Source organism: Numida meleagris, chromosome 9 (assembly GCF_002078875.1).
Source record: "Numida meleagris isolate 19003 breed g44 Domestic line chromosome 9, NumMel1.0, whole genome shotgun sequence".
NCBI lineage: Eukaryota > Metazoa > Chordata > Aves > Galliformes > Numididae > Numida > Numida meleagris.
This window is the reverse complement of record NC_034417.1, coordinates 16,997,574-17,023,342: the sequence shown is the minus strand read 5'-3', so window position 1 is coordinate 17,023,342 and position 25,769 is coordinate 16,997,574. Positions and strand designations below refer to the sequence as shown.

The 25,769-nt window shown below is 41.2% G+C and overlaps 1 protein-coding gene across 1 annotated transcript in view; it reads left to right on the top strand.

The window, feature by feature from the left end:
- Positions 1-25,769, top strand: part of CERS3 (ceramide synthase 3) — a 50,199-nt gene that overhangs the window by 12,451 nt on the left and 11,979 nt on the right. Inside the window, exons 4-12 of the mRNA XM_021406990.1 lie at positions 3,468-3,650; positions 5,186-5,303; positions 7,444-7,562; positions 11,338-11,395; positions 12,250-12,300; positions 13,550-13,642; positions 13,865-13,993; positions 15,602-15,708; positions 17,122-17,278. Coding sequence (XP_021262665.1) covers positions 3,468-3,650; positions 5,186-5,303; positions 7,444-7,562; positions 11,338-11,395; positions 12,250-12,300; positions 13,550-13,642; positions 13,865-13,993; positions 15,602-15,708; positions 17,122-17,278 — 1,015 coding nt within the window. The remainder of the gene's footprint in view (positions 1-3,467; positions 3,651-5,185; positions 5,304-7,443; positions 7,563-11,337; positions 11,396-12,249; positions 12,301-13,549; positions 13,643-13,864; positions 13,994-15,601; positions 15,709-17,121; positions 17,279-25,769) is intronic.

Below are 25,769 nucleotides of genomic sequence, written 5' to 3'. Positions count from 1 at the left end.
TGTTCCTCTGTGGCAGAGAGGACAGGTGAAACATTTCTACCTATTTGTCCCTACCACAGGAGGTACCAGTGGTGGATGCCTTCCACTTCCCATGCATGCTGTGGGCACTTGGAGAGGTATTCTTGGTATAAGATTCTTTGGCCAAAGGGTTACTGGTCTTCCTGACCTGTTAGGCTTTAATAAGCTGCCAAAAGTCATTGGGTTTAAAACAAAACTGGACAGTATAGACAAAACATTTAAAGTACATGCAAGTGCTTGTGTATGGTCTACTTGTAATACACCAGAACTGAAGCCCATTGGGAAAACCATAAGGGAAGAAAAAAAAAACCAACAATAATGGTAAAATATTCTTGCTCATGGCACTGGCAGTGTAATCTGAAAGCATTTTGCTCTCTGTCATTCTGTCTCTTCCTGGTGAACTGACATAGAGGTGGGTGTTTGGGATTCTGACAAGTCCCTCTTCCCCAGTTGTCCCAGATGCCTGGTAATCAGGAGGGGACATTAGCAAATGAAGAAATGGTTGGTTTTTTTTTGTAACAGATAGCTTGCTAGAGACAAATGAACTGAGCACCTTCTTCATCACCCATTCCCCATCCTCTGGCCTCTCATTTCACATATCATGCAGCTGTTGTTAAGGGTCAAAATGATCCAAAATAACTAATTTAAATGGAGGTAGTCATAAGGTAGTGAAAGCTGATAATGGGTGTTAGAATTTGGGACGGTGGTTGCTGTAGATATGATGAGTAATGCATAAAGCTGGATTATTGGTATTGGTCATGCTGTGGGGTCATTAAAATAACCTTTAGGGCAGAGAGGTTAGGATAATGATCAGTTTTTAAAAGTATAATTGAAAATTATGGGGAAATAGCCCCAGTACCTGAATAACCTCTGTTACAAAGATGAAAATCTCCAGAACTGCCCAGGGAATTACCTGATTTGCTGCAGTGAAAACAGGTTGAATGTAGGGTGAGAGTCCAGTTCAAAGATAATGAAGCACAGCAAGCTACGCAAACAGGTGTAGAATCTCATCAACAGTTTTCTAAGAATTTCTTGGACAGCCATCACTAGGGATGGTCTAATCCGCTGCGCACCAGGCAAAACCTGTTTGAAATACAGGGGCTTACACAAGGGTGAGTTTCAGAGAACGCACTTTTCTGTGACTCTAGCTGATGTTTCTGAGCATGGATTTCTATGGAAATCTGTGGACTCTGGGTCAGACCCCAAATTCCAGAATTTCCTTGGATATTAAAATTAAAGATGTGCTTATGAGCTTTAACGAAGGTGTATTAACTAATTTAAGACCTTAAAAGATAGTTGCCTTACCATATGACTGTGTGTGAAAGGAAAACATGAATTGCTTAGATCCCAGGAATCCAATTTTAAAATACACACTTCTGAGTTCTTGCAGGGTTTGAGTGTTCTGGCTGCATATTTGGTCGCAGCCCGTCTCACCGTAGTCCGACCATTAATGCTCCTTCCTCTGTGTCTTAATAGAGTGGCCTATTTAAATTACAGTTACCGTTTGCGATAACTTGCAATGCACAGTCTAGTTTAAAAATACAGATGCATAAAGGAGCACAGCGAAGTAATGAGCGTCTCCCCCGGTCTTCTAGAGTAGCATGTCTGCGAGCTTTTCTGTCTGACCTAAAATGTCACGTTTCAAAGCTCGGTTTCATTATCATGGCGCCTGCTAGCTGTAATTAAGGGTCTGTTAGCAGCCCCATTATAAATCCTGACTTTCAGGAGTTTATAATTCTGCAGTAAAGAATTGCTCTAGGCTGAAACTTGACTTATAAAGTCTCAGGGAAGGAACAATTGTGATTTCTCCATCCTTTATTTTTGCGTTTGCTGATACACACAATCCATTCAGTAGATTTTACTGTCCCCTTTTGGCATTTAAAAAGATTAAATGGTTGAGTTATTAATATTTCAGTGCTGACTACTGTTCATGGCCAGTAAATGGATTCACGGTGCTTGTTAACCCAGCTCTGTTTGGTGGGTACGAGTCACGGTTTCACAAACCTGCTGCAAGTCTTCTGATTAATGGAAGCAGCCCTCTGTGGATTGCAGCAATTGCTCATTAGCTGTTGATTACAGTGGGTTTCTGAACAAGCTTGCTCTGAATCTGGAAAGCCTATGCTGTGCGAGTGCACAAAGCCGGGTGTCCTGTATTGCACAGGTGAAAGCTTACATGTGGCTGTAGGCAAAGCTGGAGTTGTGTCTCCCCTACTCAGTACTGGAGGCAGATGAAAGGCCCTGAGCCGCTATCTGTCCTCAGCATGAATTGATTTAGTCACTTGATCCTATGCAAATGGGTCACTGTAAGCTCTTCCGATGGGAAGTCTGACACGGCAAGGAGCTTGACTGAATTTCCCAGCCCGCCTGTTTCCTCATTCAAACTATGGTTCCGTAAACTCAATTATTTCCTCGTAATTTTTTTTGTTTACAGAAAATTTTATTGTGGGGAAAAAAAGTCTCTTCATTTTATTACTTGTAGAAGTTATAGGAAAATCCCTTATTTCAGCCTTATGGAAAACATAATAGTGACTTCTGTTTTTATTCTATTTTAGAATATTTTCATAGGATATATATAACACATTTGGACTGTAAAGGTCTTACAACTAAATGAGGAGTAACAGAAAAATGTATCTAAATGCATAATGTAGAATGGGAAGGTTGAAAATGAGACTTTAATGAAATGTTTTGGGCTTAGTGAAACAGTCTTTTCCTTCAAGAACAGATTTTTGACGTTTTGTTCTGATCCCCACATAAGCTTGCTGTACTCTGTGGCTGTTACACTTGGTCCTGTGCATAGTGGTGCCTACAGATCAGGATCAAAATGCATATTACAAGTACCACATCAAGCAGCAGTAACTCAGCCGCAAAATGCCTTCGTTAATGCAAGACTGAGTCACCCCCTGGACTTTCTCCGTTTTTTTTTCCCCATCCTCCTAGCCCCTTATATTTAATTAAGAAGGGTGGCCGAAGGAACATCAGTTCTCGTTTGTGTCATTTGTATATTTGTGTGGTAGATTAGAAACAGTTATTGTAAAAGATTTGACTGGACATGAAATAACCTGGTTTGAATGGCAGAAGTGAGGCTCAGATTTAAAACAAACAAACGAAAAACAACAGAAGTTCCAATTTCAATGACGCTCATTTATACCAGCTAAAGATTCAGCTCCATTATTTTCTTTTCTGTTGGTATTTATTCCCCCCCTGCTCGCCTGCAGTAGCTCTGTAGAGTGCCTCTGCTGGACCAGCAACGTGAGCACAGCCTGTGCCAGTCAGGGAGGACATTCTCGTGGGACCCAAGTCTCCTGTGTTATTTGCTTGTACCTTGTCTTTAGGAAATGTCTTGCCAGCTGGGAACCGCTGTTCTTCACAAGGTTCAATATGTTTTGCTTCATGCACTTTTCTTTTTAATATGACAGGAATAATTTTTAATTATCGTTTTATTTGCTTAGCATGGCGCATATATTAAAGACACTCAACAGCTGGTTCTGGTGGGAGAATATTTGGATGCCGATCAATTGCACGTGGGCAGATTTTGTAGACCGTGATGGCCTTGTCTTTCCAAAACCACAACAGTTGTATGCCACAATACCATATGCTTTTGTATTGCTGATTATCCGATTCTTCAGTGAAAGGTAAGAAACATACATTCAATCTTATATTCTTGGTAATTTTCAGTAATGCTAAAAATAATTCAAAAGTAAGACGTTGTTAGACTAACATTCTTATGTTTTCATAATGGAGGATTAGCTGGTAGTCTGCTAAAAATACCTACTACTGAAAAGGTGGAAGATGAAAAACTAGGAAATAGTTTCACCATTAGGGATGTGATTGCAGACCAAACTAGAAGGAAAGCATTTCTGTACGGCTTTTCTAGCACAGCATTTCAATCATTCTAATTATCCCCTTCCACTAGAGTTACAAATCCTCCAGAAACATTTTTATTTCTTTTTGCTTTTTCCTCCTCTGGTGGATGTATAGTTACTGATCCTCCAAACCAAACTTCTCCTTTTGGTAGGTTCTCCCCCAGCACACGAGGCTGATCAATCCCAGGTGTCCGACTGGAGCAAACTGAGGCAGACTTGAGGAATCACAGTTTCTCCTTTTTTTTTTCTAACTCTGGCATTGCAAGTTGTATTGCTTCTGCAACTGGAATGTTAATGGGACAGGCAGAAGTTCCATAGAAGAAAGCTACAAAAACATGAAGATCTGTAGTGCTTTGACTTACTTATTTGAGTAGTTTTACTTGACTGGTTTTTTTTTCTCTCAAGAAAGTGATTAGCAGGTTTTTGTAATTGTTTCAGGATAGAATGGGGAAACTTGGAATGTCATAAGTTGGACAGACTTGAGACAGAACCAGATAAAATCATTCATATTAAAGATCAAAAGTAATTTGGATCACATGTTTATAACCATTCACAGTGTCTCCTGAGTAAATGCTTGCCTGACTGTCTTACTGCACTGCTATTGGAAACTGCTCATGTGAAAAATTAGCCCACACATCTGGTGTGCAGTGAATCTGCCTATGAATGAAGAAAACTGACCGCTGCCAGGAATAATAGAGAATCAATTGCTGATATCAGAAGAGGAGAGGGGGCTTTTCTCAGGAGAGTTTGCCCAAGTAGAAGGGCAAAGCAGCTGGCATGCTCTGTAGCTTCCTGGAGGGCAAAGGGGAAGAGGAGAAGCCCTCGATTTTTGAGGGAGTTGCTGTGTGCCACATGTAGAAGCCACATGAAGAATCTTGTTTCCTGGGCCAAGGCAGCCCAACATAATACGTCAAGTGGCTCTCTGTCTCTAGGAGAAAGTATCCCAGTAGCAGTCTTCCACCTCACAGGAGGAGACCAGTTGTTATCTTTTCACGTGCCCTTAAGCATTGCATAACTCAAAAAACACAAGAACACAAAATTTAGAGTTTTTCCTTTAGCTTTGTAGCTTTTCAGGACTACAAGCTCAAGTTATTGGATCTGCTTTTTTTTGAATAGCTGCTAATATGCTATTGTTCTCTCTTGGGATCACTTAGTGAGATTCTTTTTTTTCTCATGGTGCACGGTCGTATCCTGTGGACAATTAAAATGCTTCAGAATTACGCCATTCATATCCTGACATGAGAATAGCTGAGGTGTTGTAACTGTGTTGCATTTTTTAAGCTTTTCATTGCATGTTTTTTCAGATGTATTGCTATTCCTCTAGCAAAAGCCTTAGGTATAAAGAATGTAAGACGTGTGAAGCCACAGCCTAATCCTGTTCTAGAGAGTTATTTCCGGGAGTGCTCAAGACATCCATCTCAAGTAAGGATTCTGATTCTTTTAAACTAGTTTTGGTTCTTGGAAAATCACAGGTTTTACTGTTTCAATAAAACATCAACAATGACATCATGGGATGAGTTCCAGCTGATTGACAAATGACTTAATTTATTTGGGTTTATGCTGCTGTTCTGCTGACAAGGGTATATAGCATCCAAACCAGAAAATACGTTTAAGATGTTTAATTTTCTGGCATGCTCTTGTACATTAGACTGTAAAAAGTATTTCCAATGAAGATCAGCGCTTCATCTTCTTTAACTCATTCTGCCTGGAGAAAACATCAGCTGACATCTGCTGTTGGGAGGTGGTATCATATTTATTGCAAGTAGTAATACTGGAACACTGGGATGGAAGCCCTTTGATCCGTTACGTTGCTGCTTGCTTAATCCTGGCTTACGAAAGAAAGAGAAATAATCAGTGCATTACCTTGCTATCTAGTTTTAAATTGGAACAAGTAAAAGATAAAAGTCAACATTTACCATCCCAAAATATGAAGCAGCCTGATTGTTGATGAGAAACAGGTACCCTGCTGTGAACGCAGTCCCAGAAAGTTCATTTAATTAACTACAAATACAAGTGCAGCATTCCTACACTGGTTTTGAAAAGAATTATACGCTCAGTTGATTATTAATACATGGAACTTTGCTTTTTTATCCCCGACTTTGCTGCTCTTGCTGTGTGTTTTTTGGCCTCATATTGTGAGGAGTAGATGTATTCATGTTCACATATGAGCTCTTCTCTATCTGGACAAGTGTCTTGATCTCTGCTTCATAACTTCCTTCTGCATGAGTGCAGTTTGACAATTAATCTCTGAAGGGAAGCACAACATTTGCATTTTTATACTTCTCAGTATACATAGAAAGAATTCAGGCTGCATCCTTTAGGTGTCTGGCTTAGGGACCAGCATGCCTGAGAGTGCATGCAGAGGCCTGGCTGGCATCTGAGGACATCTAGGCTATGTTGTCTGTCAAAATAAAGTCAGTATTCTCATGTGACAAGTGAGACACTCTCCAGCCAGCAGGACGGGCTGAATACAGATCCTGTTTGCAGTCCTGCACTCCCCAGCAGCTGAAGTGCCTTTGCTCACACACCAGAGCTTTTTTCCAAGGGAAGGAGACCAAGTGAGCTGGACTTACCTTGGTGGTAAGTGATGCTGCCACCCCATATTTGCATACGAGCCTTGGGGTGAAGAGCTTCTGGAAGGAGGAGTTGAATGCTGCCTCCATTTCTGCAGCAGCTCCAGAGCAGATCAGCCCACACCATCTTCGTTTTAGGATGGAGGAGAGGGAAGGAGCCTACGGGCTGCGTGTGGAGCTCTGAGCACCCAGAAATGCAGCAGTCACGTGGCCAGCAGAGAGAGCAGCTCATTACCCCCAGCACACTGGAGTAGGAGGTATAACCTCATGCTTAACACCTGACATGGCTGCGCAGTGGAGGCTCTTCAACGTTCAGAGTGCAGATAAAGCACAGACACTTGGCAGCTGATGAATTTTTAGGCAGTTGCTCAAGGCTTAATTTGTTTTTAAGCGCTGAAAGAAGGCAGTCTGGATTTTGCTTGGTAAGATTAACTGACTTACCCTGTTGTGTAGCAGAACATCAGATTGGAGAACAGAGCCCAGATCTCTTTGGTGCCATGCCTTACCTGAAAGACTCATTTAAATACAGTCTAGCAATTATGTAATAAGATTATGTGTTGGATACGCTGGTAATGTGTAGTGATACATGGCACTTCACAAAGTTACCCTCAGCAAAACCTCTTGCTTAGCTGTAGAAGTTCATAGAATTTCCCAGGTTGGGAGGGATCCATAAGGATCCTTGAGTCCAAAAGTGTATCTTTTAAATTATCAGAAGCCACCGGAAAGACAACACCATGATTTGTAGACCTGTGCATTTCATACCTGCTTCAGTAATATTAATTATTGTCCTGAAAATCCAGGATTTCTGTGAATGTCATTCAAAAGTTAAACCAGGAAACCTGCAAGTTAAAGCGGCATGAGTAGTTAATATTAGTAATATTTTTAAATGAAGATCTTCCAGTGGGTGGGAAGCCGATCTGTGAAGTATAACGTCAGTGAAGATGACATCAGTGTAGGTTTTGTTGCTAACGCTATTCCATTTTTTGCAGTCAGAGATTCAAGGCCTTGCCAAAAAGTGCAACTGCACAGTCCATCTGGTGGAAAAGTGGTTTAGGAGACGGCGAAACCTTGAGATCCCAACAGTGCTTCGGAAATTCCAGGAAGCTTTGTAAGAAGAGACAGCTCTTGTTGTTATTATTGATTTTTGTTCTGGAGAAAGAAACAAACAGTGAGTGAGGTCCTCAGATGCCTTCCTGGCAGGGCTCATTTCCAGGAAGCTGGGTCTGTCTGGCAAGGGTTTTGGTTTGCGTTTGTGCATTTACAAAGAAATTTAAAGGTGCTAGTAAGATGTCGACAGATTTGTAGCTTAAAAATATTAAAGATTCCAAAATATTTTAATTTTCTTCACTGTTTAGTAAGGGACTTATTTGTAGGTTACTGCTATATAATGCTTGATGAAAACATGTAGAGAATAGGAAAATGTGTCTCTATCTGCCCATAATCATAGGGGGACAAAAGTACTTATTCGCTCTTGTTTAAATATGTATCTGTGCTGTCTTCTGAGGATAATGTTATGTGTCCTGAAGCTGGTTCACGAGCAGGAATCACGGCATCCTAATGAAGTCGTAGGTGTTACAGCTTGAACACAAGGTACCATATGGAACGTGAGCTCAAATATGCCAATGAAAGTGGGCCATTGAGCAACTCTGAGCAATAATGATGAATATGGAAAAAGTTTCAAAATCTCCTTCTGTATCTAATCACAAACCAGCAAAGCATTCAAGAGTCTGATTTTTCACAAATCTGTGAGAAATTCCACATACATAAACATTTTACTAATTAATTATTCCAGTGTTATCCAAAATCTCGTACAAATGGCAAATCCCCAAGTGAGCAGCATGGCTTTGCTTATATAGCTCATCCTTTTTCAATACTGAAATTTACTGTACTAGTGTAAAATACTTTCCTGACGTCCTGTCTGTTTGGATTTTTAGCTAGTATAACTACCGTGGCAACAATTTATGTGATTATAATATTTAACCTCTTTTAGTGTAGGTTAGCTTAAGGAATGAGGGTTAAAAGCTCAAAGTTGAGTAGTTTATCAAGATTATTTTCAGCTTGAATCAATGTGATAATGATTTGATGATCTCCTCTGGGCATAAATCCAGTTGTTAGACATAGGTGTATTGCTTTGAAACCTAACTGAGTAAACTGTCTTGGCAAATGACATCCATGTTTTTTTTCTGTTGTTGTTCTGTGGCTGAGTTAACTTTGTTTGGCAGTTGACAATAAGATTTCCTACTATCGATACAAGAGCTGCCTGCTGTGGATCCATTCTTCTAGTTACACACAGCCAAAGACAAAAATTGAAACTCGCTCAGCAGCTTAAGTTAGAATGAAGCAAACAGGTTTTTCTTGTGCAATTCTGGAGACCTTGCTCTGCTCTTTGTCAGTGAATTTAATTGGATTTAATTTTGAAGGCAACAGAGAAGGAGCAGAGCTATTCCATGTCAGTAGTCAGCGTTACGAGTGTTATGACACTTCTGAAAGCCTGCAATCTCCAGGATCATTTTTGTGAATCACAGGGAAAATTTGATGAGCCAGATCTAAACCGTACTTAAGCTATTAGCATTCCCAGTTAAGCAACACTGAGGTTTGGAAAGGTCTTTGCATGAAACCTTCCCTGCCTTAAAAGACTCAACAGCCTTTAAATTCACCCACTAAATTATTTTCTGTTAGATTCAGTTCAAGGGGAAAAAAAATCAAGAGAAAAGAGTTCTGAAGTTAAATCAGAAAGATCCTTTTACATCGCTGTTGTGCAATGCTGTCTCTGGAGGCCAGGTTCAGAGTTTATAAGGCACATTCTGCATAAAATTTTGTGAATTTGGATTAATTTTACTTGGGGTTTTGTTAACCAAATTCATAAAGAAGCTTGGCTGAGTGCAAAATGAGATAGTGCTCATCTGGCAGTCTTGTACATCTGATGAGTTAATCTGAAGCACTGAGTGTTCCCTGCCAAGTGCTTTGGATATACGTACTTGTAGGGCTGGGGACAAATGGTGCAGTCAGGGAGCTGCTGAAGCAGGCATATGTATTGCACTGAACACAGAATTGGTTCCACATCCATTGGGCTACTCACACCTCTCTTGCTGGAAATATGAGGAGAAATAACGGCAGGATCTGCCCCTGTGTAGTCAGTCATGTGCCAAGGTGTTGTTTTTCCCAGCATCTCTTGTTTAACTCTGAGCAAGGTATCACTTATGAGTTCCACCCTCCCCTTCCATTTGCTTTCCTAATTTCTGCCATTTGATTTCTTTTTTTTGGCTGTGCCGTGGGCGTTATAAAGTGTTTTTTTCCCTCATAATCTTAGGAAGGATGCTTTAAAGTAGAAATGTAAAATGATCATTTATCACCAGTGCATCTTCTGGCAATTTTATAATTGCTTGTTGACTTCTTCTACAGGCATGATGCATATTGCCTTGTCTGGCCTCTACTGTCCCATGTACTCATCATTTTCTTTACTATTTTCCTTCTAAAACGTTGGCTCAGTCTTTGAACATGTCGTTCTTTCACCTGGGACAGCCTCCAGGTAATGCAGGGCTCAAAGAGAGAGGCTGCTTCTAGCAGACTTGTTGTCTCTCAAATGGCATTTCATTAACATTTGCCAAAGACCACAATCATCATTTTTATACATCTCTCCGTTCATTAGTGCTACTGAAAGCAGTGCTCTTGTTGGGGCTCTTTCTCCTTTTTAGCAACTCACTATTCTGGGAGGCTGTTTGCTGTTCTCCTTTGGGATGCCTCTTGTTTGATAGAATGTTCTCACCAAGTTTGGGGCTGTGTGCCTTTCTCTGTGATCATGACCTTTGTCAGCGTGTGAAATCCTGCAGCGTTTTCCTGCTGATCTTGAAGAGCTGCTCCGGGAAAGGTCAGGCTTGTTCCTGCAGAGCAGAAGAGGGCAAAGGAAGAAGTTTTCCATCACCTGTAGAGGTGGGAGTGGGAACTCTCCTGCTGAGTCTCCAGCCACACCCAGTCCCAAGGACAGTACCTCCCACGCAGGTTCCAGAGTCATTACAACACTGATTGCTGGCTCCAAATCACTGCATCCTGCTCTGACACACAGAAGCAACAATGTAGTTTCGGTTCGCTAAGATACATGGGACCTTTTTCCCCCTTTGCTGACTTATAAGATCAGTGATGAAAATCTGAAAGTTTTATGTTCCTTGATGGATATGCATTTAAACCACAAAAAGCTTACACCAGACATAGATGCTAGTCAGACGTTGAGGTTTCTGGTTAATTCAGACCTGTGTAGTAAGTATAAACTTACCTGGTAGCTGTTGTTAAGTTCCGTAGGGCTCTCCTGTTTTCAGCAGCTGGCATTTTGCTTTTGTTCTTTTTAACAACAACAAAAAAATTAGACAAAATCTACTCAGCAATTGAAGCAAGTCACTGTTGACTTTCACAGTGTTAACAACATTTGATCAGATTGCAAAGTACACGCCCTGTAGCTGGAAGGTTTTCTAGTGGTAGGGAGCTATGAGATGTTTAGTCCAATGTGAATATTCTAGAGGAGTTGATGCAGTGATGTAGTGTGTTTGATTGCAGTGGGGCAATCAAACATACATTTTTAGGGAATTTATTGCATTTGCTGTAAGTGTTATCTCAGTCATCTTGTGCCTGGCTGGAGAGCTACTGCCATAATCCACAAGCAAGGGAGCTGCACTGTGATCATATAAACTCGCTCACTTTTTAGCAATTAGTCAAACTATTTGAATGCTAATACTTCAGATATAGCTAACGCATAGCAATCCTAAAGGTAAAGTGTGAGGGCACATTAGTGTGTAAATTATCTGTGATGTACAATAACTTTCTAGTATCTATGGAAATAAATGATCGTATCTATACAAAAAAGTTCTTAATTGTTCATTTTAATCTTGCAGCTGGCGATTTTCATTCTACCTCTCATCCTCCATTGCTGGATTTATATTCCTGTATGATGTAAGTTAATTTTGCAAATGTTTGATGTTATATTTTAAACAAAATAAGGACTGATTTCTAGATATTAATGATGCCCATTGAAACTCATACACTCTGACTTCAGTGGCTGTTTGGTTCAGAGGTTTGATGTACGTAATCTGCATGATAGGCTGAAGTTTTAATTGGGAATTTAATTTTTACTCGTGAACTTATATGATTAACAATAAAATAAAATAATGAGTAAGAAAGGTTTACAGCATGCCTTATTAACACCTACAAATACATCACATGGCCATGTTTTTCTCAAAGGAAGGAGTGCAGCTTTTCTGGCAGCTCTTCTTGGAGTCACAAAACCAGTGTGTTTTATGGCTATTTATTGTGGTGTTACTCCCAACTTCTGACTCAGCAGCAGCAGCAGAGAGAGTGTTGCTCGTAACTATGTGAGCACTGCCTGGGGTGTCATTAATGCTTCTCCTGAGCAACTGAACAGTTCTCAGTGTGTCTACATTCATCTGGCTCTCCTCCCCAAACACTGTTTATCATCGTGAACCAGTGCGTGTGGCTGGTAAATACAGCAAAATCTAATAATTGTGGCAACACATCTTGAGTAATTGCAGTAATAAAACACACCCACTGCTTTGGATGATGAAATGATCAACTAGAATGTCTCAGGAGTCCTGAAAAGGAGCCAGAAAGCTGTAACTAGTACAATAAACTTGAGATATAAGTTCTCTTTAGAAATTGCTGGAGAACAATTATCAAGAATATAGTTTCTTAGCCTGTTCCACTTAGAATATGCTTTAGTATTGAGAATTTTGAGTTAAGATGACTTATTATTGCTCAGCTGATCAGTCTGAATCATCTGTCTTTCCCAGAAGCCCTGGTTTTACGACATATGGCAGACGTGGGTTGGCTATCCATTTCAGGTGAGCTTTTTGGCATCGGTCCATTGGCCTCGGGGCATTCCAGGTATTTCCCCATTGGAAGGGGTAATCTACAGAGGTGCTTCTCCCTCCCAGCAGGCATCACCTAGAGAGGTGTGGCACCAAACTCTTCTGCCATTCTTTGGTACCTCCAGCTGACTCCTGCAGGACGTCACCATGATCTGCCTGTGCTGCCCCGCAGCCCTCCCGCCCATCCCAGACTCCCAGTTGTCCACAGCAGCCCCTCAGTGTTTGAGGCTTCAGTGCGGAATCCCTGTGCTTGCACCAGTCCTGATGATGCTTGGAGGCACTGCAGAGTAGCAGTGTGCAGAGGTCTGCACCAAGCCTGTGCCAAGTGTCTGCCAGGCACTATTGCTCAGTAGTACAGGTAGAGGGAGCCCTGCAGTGACTTGGTTTGGCAGAATGTGATGCCCTGCTCTGGGAATCTCTGCTCTTTTTTTTTTTTTTTTTCCTCCAAGTGTCACGAGGCGCTGGTTTCTTCCTGAAGTATTTTACTAATGGTCCCCTAACAGATGGCTTCAAGCAAGCTGCCTTCTTGCCCACCTGTTAGAGGTTCTTGCATGCTGCTCCCTTCCTATTTTGGTAAATCTGTGGCCTATCACACTACCTTATCCTTACTCGACTTCAAGCCAAGGGCCAAAAATAAAAAGAATCCTGCCTCCTAGCTGAGTTTTCCCAGCTCCTTTTACTTGTGGGACCTGATAAGCAAGCTCACTCCCTGCCACCTGGGAAACACATTTAACCAAGAGAGAAGCCAAGCTCTCTCAGCATCATGGCCCTCTTGTGCCCTATGCGGATGCCTAGGATTCTAGTGTAAATAGATGACTTTTTAGTGCCTAAGATGTGTGAATATCTAAAATGTTAATTGTTTGCCAAAATGGAGAGCTTTGTATATTTGCAGTTGTTTGTAATTAAATGCAGAAGCACTCTCTGTCAAGTTCTCTGACAAAAACAGAAAAAAAGCACACTAGAAATTGGGGGCGGGGAAGGAACTACAGAATCTTGGAGTTTGGTCTGAGTAAAGTTTCAAATATTTGGCTCCCAGAACATCCTTCATAATGAAGCCCAGAACGTGGATTTAGTTTAGTTTAATTTTTTTAGGCAAGACTCAGCAGAGGAGCAAAAAAGGTGAGGAAAGGAAAAAAGAAGTAATTTCACTTGGCATTCACTTTTGCTATTCTCTAGGTTAACTGCTTTTTTTTTTTTTAATTAATTTTTTTTTTATTTACAGACTTTGCTGCCATCTCAATATTGGTACTACATGGCTGAGATTAGTTTCTACTGGTCTCTCTTATTTACCCTTGGGATCGATACCAAAAGGAAGGCAAGTGGTCTCCTGAACCAACAGTTGGTAAAAGCGCTGTGCTGATACTGGATTTGGTGCAGCCACATGAGGGCAGCATCAGCCTATCCCTGGCACGGCTGCACGCTTCCCTGTTCTCCTGCCTACCAGGGTCCCTCTCTGTGCGTGACGAAGTATCCTCATCCACAGGGAGACCCTCGAGAGCTCTGCTTGCTTGGCTCTACTTTTTTTTCTTCTCCACAGGATTTTTTGGCTCATGTCGTTCATCACTTTGCAGCCATTGGGTTGATGAGTGGCTCTTGGTGTGGCAATTACGTGCGTGTTGGAACACTGGTGATGTTTGTGCACGATACTGCAGATTTCTGGCTTGAGGTAACGATGACCTTCTTTTTTTAATTATTTTTTCTGTTGTTGTTGTTGTTATCACCCAGGTTATGTTCAGTGATGTTTTAATCTCTTTTCCATCCGTCTCATATGTTCCCTCCCTATCCCTACAGAGATATGGCTTTACAGTCATAGATTGTAAGGTAAAAAAACTTCCAGAAAATTTAAGCTGATATTGTATTACAGAATCCATTATGAGAAAAAAGCAGAAGTGAAGTTCTGCAGTACAGTACAGGGACTGGAAATACAGCTGCCTCCCTGGCTTATTCTTGTTTCATTGTTAAAATTAGACCAAGTTGGCTAGCCTGCGAACAGCTTGTCATGATACCAATTCTCAGGCAAATTTAGCAGCTAAAAGCTTGGCTACTTCTTCAAGCTGCCTTAATTTTGTCAGCATTCACACCCCTGTGCTGACCCAGGGGATATTCTCATTCAGTTCTGGCTGGAGATACTCAAGCTGTCTCTGAACGAGATATCACAGGTACTGGCAGAAGTAAAATTTCTCCTTCTCTTGGCTAAATATCAATGTTCAGAAATGTTTTAAGATTAAGAAGTGTCTTTCTCTGCACACAGTTCTATGATGATGGAAACCTGCTGCTGGGTTTCTCAAAAGACAAATTTACTCCGTGGTTCCTTCAGCAGCATTATTCTGGTTTTATAACACCAGGATTCAGAGCATGGTTTCACAGCTGTTTTGATGGCAGTGCCGGTGTAAGCGACTCCTGCAGGCTGTTGTCTCTCACTCCTCATTGCTGCTCCTAATACACCTTCAGTTGTGTTGGAACAACTGATTGTGGGGTCACACGTTTGGGACTGGTTCTGATTAAATGCAGGCTTTTGCTGGGTTACTTTTAGTCCTTAACTGTTCTGTGGTTCAATTTGCTGTAAGGCCCTTACAATCAATTGAACCAACAATCGGAATAACCGCGCTCAGATGCAAACTGAAGTTGGCTGACACTCAAAAAGAAGTTTATCAAACTGCTGCTTAAGACTGAGGCTTGGCATTGAAGCTTTTGTTCACTCCTGAGATCAGCTGTTTTGCTCGACAGCGCCCAGGGTGATTCCTCAATGAAGCATGGGGAGTTGCACGTTTCAGCTAGGGGAGAAGCAGAAATTATGATCTTAACTAGTGAAACGGAAACCGAAGCTAGGACCTCCAGCCCTCAAAGAGGAGGGTAAGTGCTGAATTTAGGGACAGAATACATACACCAGAATGTGTACAGAGGCTCACTGCTGCTCCCCGCGTGTGTAGATAAGGCCGGCAGCTTCGCTTTGAATCTGGTACAGCAGTGAGGGATGAAGCTCTATTTTCAAGAGCACTTCATGTTTTCGTGACACATCTACGTTCATATCGCAGAGCTGTTTCTTCAGCTTTTCATACCCAGTCCTTTCTTTTAAGATTAAAGGAGAAATATAAACAAGGAGTCTGTTTTGTTGCTGCTTTATGAGGTATCAGTAAACTGATTGCTCTGTATGTCAAACAGGGAGGAAACCTTCTTCCTGCTTAGGGGAAAGATAAGTTCTTGTTTATGGAAATGCAGAAATGAACTTGTTTCAGGGAATATTTGTAATATATTTTATTTGTATTCAACACAGGCAGCCAAAATGTTTAATTATGCTCGCTGGGAGAAAACCTGCAATGTGCTCTTTGTCATCTTTTCTATTGCATTCTTCATCACAAGAATCATCCTGTTCCCCTTCTGGTAAGCAATATTTAACATAGTTACAAGCTTTTATTTCATTCCTGTTTCCACTGAGAGGTTAGTAGTGATTGTGATGGGAAAGGAAGAGCAATGGGTTGTACCTTGAAGAGAAGAAGCTGGGCTTTCGTTATTGTTCACTTCTGTGCCCAGCCAGAAGAACTGATAGAACCTGTAGTTTTCTTTAGCATTTTAGTAAAAAATATATATAGTTTAGTAAAAAAAAAATGTTAAAATTAGGCACTTGAAAATGTGCTAACTCAAATAAAGAGTTAAATCTATTATTTAACTTCATTTCATAGTAGTTAAATGCTATGAGATCCTGTGTTTTTGGGGGGAGTGAGCTACCTAACAAGGAGAAATCATTGTCCCTTTCATTCCTAACCTCCTGCTGGAGCTGCAAAGTCAGAGTACAGTCTGTCTTCTGTAAGTGCAGTTACTTGTTTTTGTGTGTCTTCTTTTTGGTACTTAGTTCTTGGGTAGTACCTTGCCTCACTTGCCTGCATAAGGAGCATTCAGAAGAGTTAAGGTGAACCCACGAATTTACAAAGTCAGTGCATGTAAATCACAACTTGCTGAATGCTCACATGAACTTGGAGTGCTATGATTTAATCTGCTTTGGAGTATCCACACGCGTGCTTAGTGTGCTTCATGCTTAACATGTTCAGCTTTTAAAAAGTGTTTAATGTGTTTTGCATTCACATTTTCATTGATTTGCTCTAGATTACTTTCATGCCCCTCCCTGCATGTGGACAAACCCTCAGAGACGCAAGCTGGTTAAATTAATAGTTCTGAGCGCTGATCAGCACAAGGTTTTAATTTCCTGTAGTATTCTTTTTAAAAAGACATCAGCATTTCTACTTTCTTGTTATTTTTTGATTAACTGCACAAGTGATCTCCAATCATTTTGCTTCACTGAGCTTCTTGTTCTTGAGCTTGGAAGCAAAACGTGATGAGATTAAAAGGACTCAGAAAGCCCAAAATAATACGGAAGAAGTGAAATCTCAAGATGGACAAAACACGTGTTAATTAACAAAGAGCCCTGTTGCAAAGCCTGCAGGATTTTCTCTGAATGTGCATTTCAGATTAGAGAGAATTTGCATGAAAAATGGCATAGTCTAGCTCTATGTTGCATATTATCTAGACCACACAGAGCTCGAGATTAAAAAATATATTTCCATCCCTATTTAGAATACTTTCATGCTAGACTGAAATTTCTTATCTCCTGAAGTCTGCTTTTAGGTAGAGATACATAATATAGGTAAGCCACAGCTTGTTAATTAATCTGTCATCTTTGCAGAGCTTTTTAATATTTTTGTGGAAAGAGTTAATCACTTTGGAATGTGAAAGTAGAAATTGCTATAAATAGCATAGAAGTGGAATCTTGCATCATAACAATGACCTTTGTTTTTTCAGGATTCTGCGTGCCACATTGTATCAACCTACATTCTACTCCACAACTCCAGTCATAGCATACTTCTTATTCAATGGGCAGCTATTGATCCTTCAAGGCTTACATTTATATTGGGGTTACTTGATCCTCAAGATTTTGAAAAGGTTCCTTTTCGTAAAGGTAAGCAGTTTTGACTCATAGAAAGATATGATGTGAAGATATGTGAAGTATCAAAGATACTGACACTGTCAATCAATTTACTTGGCATTTCTTATTGTTTTCCTGAACTTTCATGTCAGCATTTTTGTTAGGGATCTACGAAGGACAAAGATGTTCACGTGTGCCTTCTCCCTCTCAAGTTCACGTGTAAGGTCGTAAATCAGAATATCAAAACTTTAGGTACAGTTTTTTGGGCTTTCTTTTTTGCCTGTATCTGATGTTTTGCTCTGATGGTAAATGAGAAGTGAGCTCTCCCAAAAACTGGAGCCCAAAGATGGCGTAGAACTCTGGAAATTCCTGTTTTCAAAGGGGAAGTAATTTTTTTTTTCTCCCTGGACTTTGTAAGAACATTCAAAAAAAATGAGGAGAGGTGAGTGATGAGATCTTTAAATACTACAGAAATCTTGTGGTTAAAGTCCTTCAGGTTTCTCTAAATCTGAGCCTGGCTATACTTGAACACTGTTTTTGGACTAAGAAAACCATACAAAACTGATCCAATGTTATATTATGACATAATGAACTACAGTCCTATTCAACCATGACTTATAAATAGATCAATCTCAAAGGCTTTTTCTTTTGTTTTCAAAATGGCTTTTTAAAAAGACTTAGTTTTGCTGAGGTCTCAACATATTCAATAGAGTAATAGTGCAAGTTTGGGGCTGTCATAGCCAACTTTTACTTTGTAGAGAAGGCATGTATGGGAAAAGGCTGTAAAGAAAACTTTGCTGCAGTCTAGGCTTGTGGAGAATGTCTCAATGTTTGGCATAACCATCATACTTTTCTAATTAAGGTGAAATATGCTATTGAAAAATGGTATTCCTTGTGAGGATCAAGACAAAAAAACATTGAGCTGACTCTGTGCTTTTATCTGAAGCAGCAAATGTTGTGAAGCATCTTAAAGAAACAGAGATATTCCTTTCTGCTCATATTATTCATCATTTGACTACTAACAGAAACCATCCTGTAATTTACTTTCTGGTAATAACTAGCAATGAACTCTGTACAAATGCAATTATACACAATTTTGCTGCCCAGGCATGGACCCTATCATTTCAATAACATCCTGACCCAAGCCTCTTTGAAGTTGATGGAAAGACTGCTGCTGATTTTAATAGTACTGGATGAAATTCTGAAATAACAGCCAATTACTCTGGCTATCACCACAAGTGAAAAAGAGTGAAGCCAAATATCTTCATTGTCAGTCCAAGCTTATTCTGTAGTCCGAGTACTTCCATACCCTTAATTTGTTTATTTTCAACCAAACTGATAAGAAACCCCTCTGAAAAGCTAGTCATTTTAAACAGTCTTCTCGAAAGAAAAAGTCCTTTGAGCTTTTTCTTTAGCTTTTCTATTGACCTACTTATCTGTCACGACTGTGCACTGCAAATTGTAGATCATGGTAGTTTGGGTTCAGTCTTGCTTTGATGGAGAGGCCCAACTAAGTGATGAAATGCAATGGCCAATTCAGTGCAGCTTGGCCTGGTAATCCATTATGATTGTTTCCAATGGTTGGGCTTTGCAGTGTGCCAGATGGTATTTTTTATTCCTAAAATGATGGTAGCCGGGACTATTTGTGCTTCACTTTGCCTTCTGTTCATCCCACTGAATTTTCCTGATGATTTTGATGAGGATCTGGATGAGAAGTTTCTTGATGAGGTACTCTGAAGGATGAATTTGTTGTCTGATTTTCTTTGTTTTGCGCTTTATTTAAAATTGGCTTCTCAAGGAAGCTCATGCAATCAAGTTAAATTTCTGCCTGATCCCACTGGCCAATCTCAGCTTCATTTGAGGGCATTCCTGGATTCCTACAAGTCTTATGCAAACAGTAGGATATTAAGGAGACTTATTGTCTTCCCTAGAAGAAAACAGCACTTACAAGCTCAACCCTTGTTAGAGAGCAAAGCAGTGAGCATAAAGGAAAAATCTGTACCAGGAACATCTTGCTTTGTTCTGCCTTTAAAATATATTTTATGTTTCCTTAGGCACCTCTGTTAATTAATTACAGTTATTTATGGTCAGGCTCATGGAGTGTTAGTGTTTTACTTCTTATTTCATTTTTGACTACGGCCTTGTCTCTGCACTGAGCTGCAGCTTGTCCTTCATATTTCACTGTAATTTGGCAGAGTTTTGTGACATCATTCTAACTTGTTGTCATAATACCTGTTGGGATTTGACAAAATTGGCCAACATACCCTGTATGTCTTTAATACCCAATCTTATACAATACCACTAAAAACACAGTTTTGTTGAGAAATAAGCATCTAAAGAAGGAAGGTAAAAAAGGGGAAAGAAGATAACAAATGTTATCAGTACGGAAAGAAGCAGGAAACAAATTCCACGTGAATCATTAAATTGTAGAAAAGCATTTCGGAGTGGTCAAATTTAGGGGTGAGTAGACTAATAAGCTGAAATAACATGAAATTAGAAGTGGTTTGTATTCCATACACAGCGTTCTTTATATGTTGAGCTTGAAACAAAGGTGGGCCTTCTCACACAACTCTTGTAATGAAAACAAGAGAGCTCCCTCCGCTTTGCAGCTGTGGAAGAGAAGGGCTTTGGCATAGTATTTTATCCATACTGGTTGAGGTATTGTGAGTACACTGCAAGAAGTCTTCAGATACAGTGGTTAAGAAGACATTACTAGAGCAGCCTATATAAGGCCATCCTGCCCTGCCTGCTTATATGCCTCTGTAAGGGACAGAAATGCTTTATTGTGAGAGAAGACATTTTTTGTATTAGTCACTGCAAAAAAAAATGGAAAAGCACCAAGGCAGCATCTTTACCGTGGATTTTTCATTCCTTATACAGCTCTCTGAGAAGTTGGTTTCCAAATAACATTTTTACAGTGGCAGCAGCAGCAGGCCTAGCCCTTTTCAGTCTGCATGACTTCAGCTGGCTTGCATGTGCGGCCTGTTTTCCATAGCGGTGGCAAACTTGGCTGTGAAAGCAGCCGGTGCCTCCAAAACTGTAAAGACAACTTGGAAAAGAATGGTGTTTGTAAGGCCACATTTTTATACCAACGCATTTGTCACAGACATACTCCACGCAAATAGCTGTTGCTATTTTAGTGAAATAGCAGCAAGCCGTTATACTTGCATCAGGAGGGTTTTGTTTCTCTGCCCAACACTTCTAAGCCCATTCAGAAAGTGGGCAATTTTTAACATTTTTCTTGAAGCGAGTTAGCTACTTCAGATGGAAAAATGAAGTCATGATGTAACTGGGAACAGGGGCTGATGTGTGGCTGTATAAGCCTTAAAGAAGCTCGGAGCACACCAAGGGAGTAAGGATTTTTGTCAGTGTCCTCCATGCCTTGGGCTGCCCTGCACTGGTGGGGTGACCAGTGAGCAGCACTGCGCTGTGGCAGTCAGCACGGCCTGGCATCCCTCCATGGGGCTGGTGTCTCCTGGTGGCATCCTGGCCCATGCCAGCAGTCTGTCTGAAAGTCAACAGGCTGCAATGCGTTTGTTCGGAACACACTGTTGTCTCTTGTCAAAGCACAGGTTAAAGGACCTGCCTGGGTCAGACGTGAGACACGGGATGCGATGGGGAATGTTAACAAGAGGGTCCATGTCTCTACCATGTCACATGCCCGCGGAGTCTCTTCTGCTGTTACTCAAAGGCGCCCGCAGAGCTCTGTCCCAGCTTGCCTGGAGCTGCAGGTTGCGATTCAGGTTAACAGGAGGCTTTGTTAAAGGGAAGAATTAATACAGAAATGACATCAGCAGGGAGATGGTAGCTTTCTTCCATGCTTTACTCTTCCTCCTCTGGGAGAGATGGCTTTTGTCTTGCACTGGGTTGACAGAAGCTCTTAATCTCAGCTGCCACCTCCCCTGCCCCAGTCAAGGGGACAATCTCCTCTGTCTCTCTGGAATAACTGCTCGGCTGACTTGCTTCACAAAAAACAACTTGGCTAGAAGTCCTGTGATCTTCCTCCTTGTAAATACTGCAGCCAGAGATGAATGAACATGAGGAAGAAGGAAATTTGGGTGCTCTGCCCTGCCCCTCTGTGTCCTGCTGACTCAGGCACGGCAGTCAGCAGCAGCTGAGCTGATGGCACAGAGCAGCACTGCTCTGAAACTTGTTGTCCAGGAATGCCCTAAGGAGTGGGAAATCCATGGCAGCAAACTCAGCTGTGCTCAGCTACTTTGCATTAGGAAGCTCTTTGTTACTATGGAGTTAAACTTGAGGGAACAAGAACCTTACATTTTTAAAATCAAAGGTTGTTCTTACACTGGAAAATGTAAAAAAATAAATTGACAGTAATACCTGAATATGAACCCAAATGTCCTTTCTCATAGAACATTTTACGAGCCTGCTTATAAGTGAGACATAGGCATGTAAGCCCTTCAAGGTCAGACCTGCAGCCACTTATCTTAGATCAGCTCTGCAGTGGGAGGAAGAAGGCCGATTTTCAGTGTAATTTCATTTCAAGTTAGGTCAGGCGATCGCAATGTTAGCTGCTGGCTGCCATCTTGGTGTCCAAGGCCTTTTGTTGCTAGGAAACTCCGTGTGTTTCTGTAATATTGTTCAATTACATGGTTAAATTACCCGCTTGTATCAAGTTTCAAGCACCACTGAAACATGTCTAGTCATCATGTCTGCACATATGAGAATATTTTAGGAAAATTGAAAAAACATATAGAGGAGTATGTACATGTGCACCGATTTAAAATATCTCGCCAGGAAAATCCCATGGAGATTAAACGTTTTATTTCCAAGGTCAGAAAAAGGGAGCGAATGACAGCAGCTTATAGCCACGTTATTATGGCAAATTAAGATGTAAAATATATGTTAAAACCATTACAAATTGAGTTTAAGGTTTTGAGACTACGGTGTTTTAAATCTTGAAAATATGTATAAGTTGTAGGAAATGGGCACGGTGTCTGCATGACTCAGATACTTCGGGGCTGATGCAAAGTCCATCAATGGCAAAAGGTAATGGCAGGCTTTTTGCAGACTGTAATGTTACCAGCAAGGTGTTTTCTTACTCTTTTAATTGTTTTGTTGCTGTCAGACTGTCCTAAATTAAAGCAAAGATCTTCCTACTAATCAGGTAGTTTTCAGCTTTGGTTCTTTACTGTTCCTGAAGTAGAAAAGACCCATGAGGTCTGGCACTGCTGAGGTCCAGGTTTTTATGGACTTGTTGCTTTCCTGAAGAAAAACTTCAATATTGCCTTGTTTTGTAATCATTGAAAAGAGCTTGTAAGGCTTTTTGGTTGGACATATTCCTGTCCGTGGTTTATTTGTTCCTTACTCAGTCCAAATTCCCAAGGGAACAGTGAGAGTTAACGTTCAAAGAATGGCGCATGGCAGCATAAGATAGCAGAAAACGATAAGAAAATTCTATTTTGGGGTTGACATAAGAGCTGTGAAATGCTGTGGTTCTGCTGCTGCTGCCAGCGCTCATTCTTCTACTTGTGCATTTTGTGCTGTCTGAAGACTGCTCTTGTACTGAGATGCCTCCGCCAGTTCAAGTTAATTTTCTTTCCTTCTTTCTCATGTACTGGTGCTGGGGTGCCAGCGCAGCCTTTGCCAGGAATATGGTTCACCATATAAAGAATCCCGAAATCAGGAGTCCTTTTCTGCATCGAAATGATGTATGCCAGTAATGCTGTATTCCTAGAAGCATGCCCATGGCCTCGAATACCTCTTGTGTTTTAACAGTAATGCATGGACAAGGCCTGAAAGTCCTTTGGGTTTCAGACGTAACCTGCTCCTGTAAAACATGCCCCACTGCCTCTCCTGAAGAGTAATGCTTCTTTATACCTGCCCAGGTGCTGGCCTGTGTTACATTCTCCCTTATTTGTTGTGAATTTACCTCTTCAGAGACTTGCTGTAACCCTTTGTTTTCAAATAAAGCTCTTTGGTTCCCAGAGGCCACACTACTGCATTTGTGCTGAGGCTATTCAGACTCAGCTGCTGCAGAGCTTTCCTGCCCTGGGCCCTGCCTGGATTCTTTTATTGCTTATTCCTCTTTTTGTTTGTTTGCGTGTTCGATCAAGTAGAACATTTATTTTTAAGAATTCACTTGAATCTGAAATAGATTTCATAGCCACGTGGGATCTGAGAGTGCAAAATTTCAGTTGTGAATTTGGGTGAGAACTTTCTTGTTCATTAAACATAGGCTCTCAGCACGTGTACTTCGAGCAATGATTTTTCCAGTTCTTTTGTTTGCAGGGCCTTAAACATTTTTCCATGGAAGCTGAGACATCTGTATTGCAAACTGAAGTGCCCACGGCACTTGCTTTGTTTTCCTTAGTTACCTTAGGAATCAGGGCTATATCCTTCACAATTAGACCGTGGATCCACGGTGCTGAGATCTGTGGGTTTGCCTTTATGAGCCATGAGTCCCGCACTGCTCTGACAGCTGCGGCAGCGCGGACCTTCTTGTGGAGCTGTGTAATAACTTGTGATATTTCATCCTAAATAGAAATCTTATTTTTAAAACTTGGGCAGGAAAAGAGCCCTGTGTAACATGAAAGTAGAGTGGCCTTTGAAGAGGTGACATTTCAAATCTCTTTTGTGGCAAATAAAATTGGAACCAGCGTTCATGTGCTTGAGCTGTGTGCTCTTTGGTGTGCAGTGGAGACACCGAGGGTGAACTCAGCCTGACTGCTCCCAGCTCATAACCCCGACTTTTAACTTTAGCTGCAAAAGGTCACAGTGTGACCCCGATTGGACGCGGCAGTGCTGCGCTTTCGTGCACCGTGCAATTACTGGGATGTGAAAATGAAGTACGAAATGAAATGCATATTGAGTTTTGGCATGCACAACACTTGACCCAATTCTAAGGAGTCACATTGTGGGGTTTTTTTTGTTTTTTTTTTTTAGCAGTGGGAAACAGTTTTCAGGACAGCTATAATGAGAAAATGAAATTTAATGAGAATTAACACGGTCAGGAAGAAGTCATTTGTTTCAGTAACATGTCATTCTGCAGGGGTTTGACAGAGGGCAGAGTTTGGTTCCCTTAACTATCAGCGTTTAAGTTCTGTTCTGTTTCCTTTTTCTTCTGGGCTTTGTTGAGCCCGTCCCATTCCTGTGGCAGCCAGTGTGTTTACAGAGCAGACCAGAAAGATGTTCTTGCCTCAGTTCCAAATAGTTCTTCTAAAAGCAGTAACTTACTGTGGAGGATAGTGATAATCTTGTAAATTGCAATTTCACAGCAGCTTGGGGTTGAGAAGCTGCTGCAAAGCTTTCAAGGGAGGTTTTGTGGCTACTTTCTAGACTGGTTGGTACCTGTTGAGTACCTGTCGGAGTTTGAGTCCTCCAAATGAAGGGGTAGCAGAGACTCAAGTCAGATGGAACTGGATTAGTGGGAGCTGCCTTTCCCCCATTTTAATGGAAAGCGGATTGTGGAGAAGTTGAGTTCGTTGGTTCTCTATGGATAAACATTTATGGCAGTTTTTCTTATGAGGATAGCTCATGAGGGAAGCTAAACAGGACAAATGGAAGCTTTCCCTCAGAGATGAAAATCAGTCTATCTGGGAATCTTCCCAGTTGATTCAGATTACTGCTTTTGAGACATGAGTTTTTTAATAGCCTGGAGACGGGAGCTGGCCAGCCAGGTCAGCAGCATGAAGGCTCAAGCCCTCGTACAGGGAAATGACTTCCTGTTATGACTTTCTTTCATCTGCGTATTTCCCATTCTGTTACAGCAATCCAGTTAAGCCCAAAGCCTGGCTACATGTCTCACTCGATGCTGCCAAACTCATCTGGGGAGGAGGGCTGAGAGGCAAGCAGGACAAAGCACAGAGGAGTAGGATGTTTGCTGGCTGGTATTCATGACAGTAGGCAAAAAGGAGAGCTCAGGACTCCTACCTGTGCTGGAGAACTGACGTCAAGTCTGATCTCAGTAACACGTGTTGCCAAAGTGAGCAAGCCAGCAGGGTGTGAAAAAGGAAAACCCAGCAGCTCTCCTCCACTGCACAACTGTCACGTGCTGATCCAAGAGCACTGCCTGCTCCCTCAGCCCTCCCCTTGGCTCTGTCAGTCAGGAGGCAGATTGTTGGTTAAGTTTCTGCTCTTTTCTCTGGATTATGAAAGGGGATCAGCAGCTGAACAGTGAGTTCCTTGTTGCACTGTAGGCTGAAATGTGCGACTTGCACTTCAAAACTGCGATCGTGTCCTTTGGTGGATTTTATTATTTTTTTTTTCAACCAACTCTGTTTAGAATGCCCCTTATTCCACACCACCTCTCACTTGCATGTTACATAAAAATCAAGTTTCAAGTTTAGAAAATGTAAGTTAAGGACTGTTAAAACCATTATGGAGGAATGAAGTAATGAGAAACTGAAGAGAAATAATTTCCAAGCATTTGATTACAGTTGATGGACTTGTGGACCTGCACTGGGATGGGAGCATTAGGACAGGGTGCTCTTCCACAGCCCTGTTCTACACACGTGATAAAGCTCTGCTGGAGCAGACTGGGTCCTATGGCCATATCCCAACAAAC